At 56.4% G+C, this 6958-nt stretch overlaps 1 protein-coding gene and 1 long non-coding RNA gene across 10 annotated transcripts in view; one reads left to right on the top strand and one right to left on the bottom strand.

The window, feature by feature from the left end:
• Nucleotides 1-2: 2 nt before the first annotated feature.
• On the top strand, nt 3-1353 carry LOC108444938. The gene is made up of 2 exons (XR_001859656.1): nt 3-70; nt 501-1353. It is a non-coding gene; the product is annotated as an uncharacterized LOC108444938 (long non-coding RNA).
• SLC45A3 (solute carrier family 45 member 3) overlaps nt 1245-6958 on the bottom strand; it is a 22235-nt gene continuing 16521 nt past the window's right edge. For all 9 annotated transcript variants that reach the window (XM_008644744.2, XM_017727271.1, XM_017727272.1 and 6 more), the window contains 2 exons: nt 5907-6172; nt 1245-4394 (listed from right to left, as the gene is read on the bottom strand). In XM_008644744.2, the coding sequence (XP_008642966.1) occupies nt 3930-4394; nt 5907-6172 (731 nt within the window). In that variant the 3' untranslated portion in view covers nt 1245-3929. The remainder of the gene's footprint in view (nt 4395-5906; nt 6173-6958) is intronic.

Below are 6958 nucleotides of genomic sequence, written 5' to 3' on the forward strand. Positions count from 1 at the left end.
GGGGCGAGTCCCGGCACGTCGCGGCAGCAGCGGGTGCCGCTGGAATCCAGGTGGATCCAGGTGGATCCAGGTGTGCGGGAGGTTTTGGGCAGGGCCGTAGCGCTCGGATGCTGCTGCTGGGACAAGGAGTGAGGTCTGTCCTTGTCGTGGCTTTGGGGGTCCCTAAGGGGGTCCCTGAGGGTGGCTTTGGGCCACCAAACCACACCGAGTTCCTCTGCTTGGGGAGAAGCGTGAGATTTTGGGCCTGAACAAAAGACCTGGGCCAGGGGAAGGCTTCACATTTATAAAATCCAAAACAAAATGAAAGAAAAGCCTCAAAAAAACCTCCACCAGCGAAGGTGCACAGAAAGGGAGGCCCGTGGCTGTTCCCTGAGCGCTGCTGTGTCCCCTGTGTGTCACCGACCCCGTGTCACAGCCTCGCAGTCCTTAACATCACTGCTGATAACACGCATCAGGTAGGTATCGATAATAACTGATAATATTTATTGATGGCCTTGCAGAGATTGGGAAGGTTTCAGCTCCTCAGAATCCTCAGGTACTCCCGGCTCCGATGGTTCAGTCACGGAGGGCTTTGATTCACAGCGTGTCGCAGAATTCCTGGGGACAGCAGCCGGGAGCGGCTCCTGCTCGGAGTTTGCACCGCGCCCGGTGGAGCGAGAGGATCGGAGCTTTTTTTGGGAGAAAAAGGAGCGGCTGTGCGGCTCCACGGCCGCGGGGAAGAGCCCGTCCCTTGTCCCGGGGACACCGGTGGCGCTCGGAGCCGGGACACCGCGACGCGGAGCCCTCCTGGCCACGCTCATTGCCACACCCAGACCTCGCCCAGCACGCCGATTTCCCCGCCCATGTCCCCACCCATAAAACCTTAACCCCGCCCTGTGGCCACACCCGCCTGTCACTGCCCTCACTGCCGTCCCTCCCCTTTGTCCCTGGCCACGCCCAATGACTCCGCCCCATTTTAAGCTCCGCCCTCCGACCCCACCCATGCCCCACCCAGTAACTGGCCCCGCCCCAAAGTGATCCCAGGCCACGCCCCCTGTCCTAACCACGCCCCAATTCACTGGCCCCGCCCCAAATTTACTCCAGGCCGCGCCCCCTGCTCTAACCACGCCCCCAGCCCACCCCTCATTCACTGGCCACGCCCCCCGTGTTCGTCATCCCTTGGCCACGCCCCTCCCTCGTTGGCCCCGCCCCTCCCCGCGCGGTGGTGGCGCCCCCCCGCGGCCGGCCCGGCGCAAACGCGGCGCTTTTCCCGTTTTCACACCTTTTATTCCCCCCCGCTTTTTTCCATAAAAATTTGTAATAAAAGCCTTCCTCTCGCGTCGTATACAAAATATTCACTCTACCGAATAAATAGAACACGAACGTCTCGCGGGCAGGATGTGATCTCAAAAGGAAAACCAGCATCCATCCATCCATCCATCCATCCACCCCCCCGATCCTTCCCTGTCCGAGGGATTCACAACAGCCTCAGTTACGCTCCCACTCCTCCACACTCCAAACTCCCAGCTCGCCAAAAGAAAGGTGAGGCAGGAGTCATCTGTCAGGAGAACACCTCATACCGGGAAGGGAAAAGCTCCTGCTCACCAGCTCTGAGGAGCTCGTAGCCAAACCTGAGGAGCTCGTACCCAAACCTGTGCTCAGACAGAACCAAATCCTAGAGAAAAATCTGTGGTCACACAGGGAGTATCACTAACAGCAGGTGAGGGATGCTCTCACCCAGACTAGAACATCCCTTGCTGGTCTTACATGTGATCCTGACACAGCAACTGTTCTTAGAAGAAGCCAAAAAAGCCAATTTTGTAAGGATTTCCTCTTCTCCTGCTCCCTTGCCCTGATCTCCTGTTATAAACCCCAGCTTGCACCCTTCTGCCCCTCTGCTTTATCACCTCGGGGTTTGCAGTGACAAATTTAAGGCCTTTCCCACCAAATCCCTCCACCTGGAGCTCAGTGTGGAAGCACTTTAGGCACTTAAATTATCAAAAGCACTGCAGCATCAGAGCAGCCTCTGTGCAGGGAAAGTTCCCCACATTTACGTAAGAAATATTAAAAATAAAGGGGTTTTCAGCCTTGGATCAGGGGAGCATTTCTTCACAGACACCCAACCTCTGGCAATAAGATTTTGTCTCAAATCCTTCCTGCTGCAGACAGCAGTGGACAGAGCCCGGGGTAGGAAGTCCAGAGCCCAAAAACGTTTCTGGAAGTGGTTAAGCCACTGCCAAATCCGTCCCCAAAACAGCTGCATGTCAGCACGCTGACCCTGCTGTGGGAAAGGGAGGCTGGCAGGCCTATAATTTGAGAAGAACTAAAACAAAAACAGTGACCCCTGACGGGAAAGGGACGATTCGAGCGCTGAGCAGCCCTTTGAGGGCCCGGCTCAGACAGCAGGGGAGTCACCCGGCCTCCCTGCCAAGGAACGGGCTGACAAAACTCTGCCAAAATAGCAACGTTTCACCCTTCAGCCCAACCTCACATGTGCATCTGGCTGCCCACACACCTCCACAAAAAAATTAGTGACAAACAGCTCGTTTAGCGCAGGCAGAGTCGAGGGCTGCTGGGGTTCTGTGCGTGCTCGCAGCACCCATCCAGCCTCTCCTCCGCGCACTTTGGATCACTCCTGACTGGGGGCCAGCACCTCAGCTCCTCCCTGGTGCGTGGGGAGTTCTTGGAGTGGTTGGAATCTGCCAGCAGCAGATTTGTCCCAGCTGGGCCACTGCAGACAGGGAGTGGGACTGGCCAGGGGGACTCGTGCTCTGCTGCCAGCGGGAAGTGACTCAGAGCCGGGAGCCAAAACAACCTGGACATCCCAGGAGGGTTTGGGCCCTGGGTTAGGGCAGCAAGAGGTGCTTTGCCTCACTCTAACAGGGGTTTGCTCTGCCTCAGTGAGAATCTGGACTCCTGACTGGAAAAAAAAAAACATTTTAAGGCAGCCCAAACAGCCACAGGCAGTGACCAGCTCCAGGTCTGAGTTTAACTCATCAGCAGCTCCCCCGGGCCTTCCAGGAGAGCTCTTCCTGCTCTACTTCACTGCCACAGGACTGAAAACCCCTCTGGGAACAGATTTCCCTGGTGTGTGGCAGCATCTTTTAGGGGCCATGTGCGGGAGAGACACAACAGGATCCATGAGGGGAGAGAGCAAACGCAGGCCGAGGCACTGAGGTGAGGAGCGAGAGGTCAGAGTTACTGGGAACTGTGTGAAGAGAGCTAAAAACAATCATTAAAAGGAAAAATAAAAGCTCAGAAGTCCTCTCTCTATCTGATGCAACCTGGTACACAGGTAAAGGTGAAGTCACCCTCTGGAACTGGTCCTAATGGGATGTTCCTTGTTTTTCCAAAACAAGGCACAGTGACTTTTCTCCCGGATGGTTTTGGATCAAGGTGGGGAAGGACAGAAGGGCAGAAATGTGGGTGCACACCCGGGCACCCCCTCGGTCCCACAGCCAAACCTTCGCCACCCCAATGCTTTTTTTTCCCAGGAAATCTCCTCCCAGCGTCCCATTTGCTGAAGTATTGCTCAAGAAGTTGGGTAAAACTACAACAAGCAGGGGGAGAGGGCACAGCTGGAGATGGAGGAGAGACAGTGATTTATCCCCTCCTGTGCTGCTCCTGCTCAGGAACACGAACCCGTTATCAGAGGGAAATTCTGATTCCCTTTTCCCCTCCCCGTGCAACCCCTTTGGTGCTGCTGTGCCGTGCTTCCCTCTGCTAAAGGCACCTTTGGAAAGCACTTCAGGCCTGCAGGACAACGCCCCAAAGCCTCTTATTTACACCTGAGATTAACTCCGTGCTGGCCCCAGCCCCAGAGCCACCCCCAGGGCGACAGCAGCCGCTCGGGGACGGCCGGTGCCACACGAGGTGCCCCACAAGCGGCCCCGTGGGCACACACACAGCTGGTTCTGCCACGTGCTGCCACCCACGTGGCTGCCCTGCTGTCACACAGAGTACTTGGCCATGTCACCCTTGTCAAAGACAACTTTGGTTGCGAAGTAGATGGCGACCAGTCCGAATCCAGCAGCTGACACCATGTAGGCAGTGACCGACTGGGTGAACTGGACGATGGAGCCCATGAAGAGAGAGGGCACGACCTGAGAGAGGAGGAAAGCGCTGTCCAGGATGGCCAGGTCCAGGCAGATCCCTCGGCCAGGAGCCCCCGGCTCTGGCTCTCCCACCATGATCCGGAGGGAGACGTCGCAGGAGGAGCTGACGCACAGAGCGGAGCTGGACACGGCTGGAGGGGAGGATGGGGAGGAGGAGGAGGAGGAGGAGAAGAGGCTCCCAGCGTGGCCATTCTGGTAAGGCAGCTTCTGGCTGGAGAGCAGCCCTTTGGTGAAGGCCGATTTCTTGTCCAGGAGAGCGGCGTCTTCCTCCTCTTTCCTCTTGTATTTATGCAGAAATACCTGTGGGAAGGAGGGAGGTGTGTGAGGAAGGAGCTGGGACTCTGAGGGGGCCTTGTTTTTGTGCAGGAGAGCAAAATGAGCTTTGTGTGTGTTCAGGGGAGTGCCAAGCCTGAGCCTGGCCCACGTGAGATGGGCTCTGGGAGCCAGGCTGGCTCTTCCCCACTGGCACAGGATCCAAAGCAGCCCTGACTCACCGGGGGAACCCGGCCAAGCGGGGCCTTGGCTGTGCTCAGGCTCTGGGGCTCAGCAGCCCGAAGCCAACCTGGGGACATTTCGTGCTGAGCCCTGGGCTGTCACCTCCTCAGTGGGTGCCAGAGGAACCTGGACTCAGCCCGTGCTGGCATCAGCCGAGGCAGGGCAGGAGTGAAGGGCCAGAGTCCCCTGTGGGGTGTCAGGCAGCCAGGGCAGTGCGAACAGCAGCGTTTGGTGTTTGCGGGGTGGGTGACTGGGAATCCCAACCCTGCCTGCACAAAGGATCAGCCCAGAGCCCGGGACGAGCGGCCACTTCTCATCTGGGATGCTTCAAAGCGACACCAGCTGGGACACAACAGCCCTGGGAACTCAGGGAAGGGCTCTTTTCTCAGCTCTGCAACAAACCTCAACTGAGTTGCTTCATCTGCCTGCCCAAAGTCTTGCTCCAGCCAGGAAAAGGGGGCAGGAGCGACCAAAATCTTTTCCTTCTCACCCTTTTTTGCCTCACTCCGCTCAAGTTGTGAGGTCTCTGGAGCATTCCCACAGAGCATTTGTTCACACCAACAGTCCATGGGCACGAGAGACCAAAGCCAGCTGTGCCCTCCCTGATTGCACTCCCAGCCTTTCCCTGTCGAGCCTCCGGCACAGCGTTGGGAATGTGGCCTTCCCATCCCCAGCCTGTGGAGTTTGGGTTTCATTCCATTGACGAAACATCCACGGGAGATCCCAGCCAGGCTGGAGCCCTTGCCAAGCTGAACATTCCCTCACCCCCCTACTCTGACAGGATTCCTGGTGCCATTTGGGATGGGTTGTTCCAAAGGATTTGTTCAATGGGAACATCTGGATGCCTGTGGTAACAACTCCTACTTACTCCATGGCACAGCCAACCACTGCCCTTGGGATGAAAGAGCTGCTCTCAAACCACAAATTAATTCTGCATTTGCAGCACAAGAGAAACTCCCATTGATCCAGTGTGCAGCTCAGGAACCTCCTAGGACTTCTCCACAAGGATAACATCTGTGGGACAGGGTTACGAGCTTTTGTGCTGGTGTCACAAGTTTCACAAGGTTTATTTTCCTTGGAGCTGAGGGAATAGGAAGAGCTTCAGTTTGCATTTTACTGATCTTAGTGCTGAGGACGAAAACTGGAAAGCAGGACCTGTGAGGACTGAAAATCCTTGAGTTTTGGACCCCCTCAGGCTGGCAGAGCTGCAGAATTCACACAGGGATAACTAAACCAGACCAGTTTCCCTAAAATATGGGAAAAACCTAAAAATATGCAAGGCCAGGCTGCCCTCAGCTCCCTGCAGCAGATCCCTACCTGCTTGTCGTGGTGGTAGAGGGATGCCAGCGTGTAGGGCAGGATCTGGAGGGCAGAGAAGGTGAATCCCGTCAGGGCAGCGGAGATGGTGACCACGGTGACGCTGTGGGACAGGCACATGACAAAGGCGGCCCCGGGGAAGAACACCACGCTGGCCAGGTACACTGCCCGCGTCCCAAAGTGCTTCACCAGCCGGTCCATGATTGTCGAGAAGAAGATGGAGGTGATGCACTGCAGGAAGAGGCCCAAGCTGCCCATCCGGACACCTGCGGGTGGAGAGGGGTGATGGGCACTGCCCTGGCTGCCCCCGGGATTCACACAGCCAAAAATCCTTCCCTCAGTCCCAGACCCCAAAAATGTCCTTCCCTCTCCTTCACTCCCAAACCCTGAAACATCTTTCCCTCTCTGTCAGTCCCAAACTTCAAAAAAGACAGTGAGGCACAAACCCCGCCAGCCTGGGCTGGCTCAGGGAGCAGAGCAGCATCACCCAACAAATCCCAGGACTGCACCAGCCACCCTCCAGCCCCCTCCCTCCACCGTGGGCACCCCAGTCCAGCTGGAGATGGGAACCCAAATGCCATCCTTGTCTTTGGAAATCATTGTCTGCCCCTTCCTCCTGCTCTTGCCCCAGGACGCATCACCTGCTGCTGAAGCAGGATCGGCTGTTATCTGATGCCAAAGCCAGCAGCAGAACAAAGGGAAGCAGGAATTGTGCTTAAGCCAAGGTAAAGTACAGAACATGCTCTGAACTGCAGTATCCGGTAGCAATCCGGACCTTACCCTTTTGCAAAGATCTCTCTGATTTCAGGGAACTAAAACCATTAACTCTTTGGAGCGGGGATCATTACTCAACACATGTTTCTATGACAGCCAGCACAATGCAGGGCTGACCTGCTGGCAGCTAAACAGTGCAAGTGTTAAATAATAATTAAGCTGCCTCTAAGTTAAACAGACACCCAGCACAAAGGGGCAGTGTGCTGCAGGGCCCTCCGAGTGGAAAACTGCAGGAGGAGGGCCAGGAAGGTGCCTCCAGACTAAAAGATTTGGATTAG

The sequence above is a fragment of the Corvus brachyrhynchos genome, unplaced genomic scaffold (genome assembly GCF_000691975.1).
Source record: "Corvus brachyrhynchos isolate BGI_N302 unplaced genomic scaffold, ASM69197v1 scaffold72, whole genome shotgun sequence".
Classification (NCBI taxonomy): Eukaryota; Metazoa; Chordata; class Aves; order Passeriformes; family Corvidae; genus Corvus; species Corvus brachyrhynchos.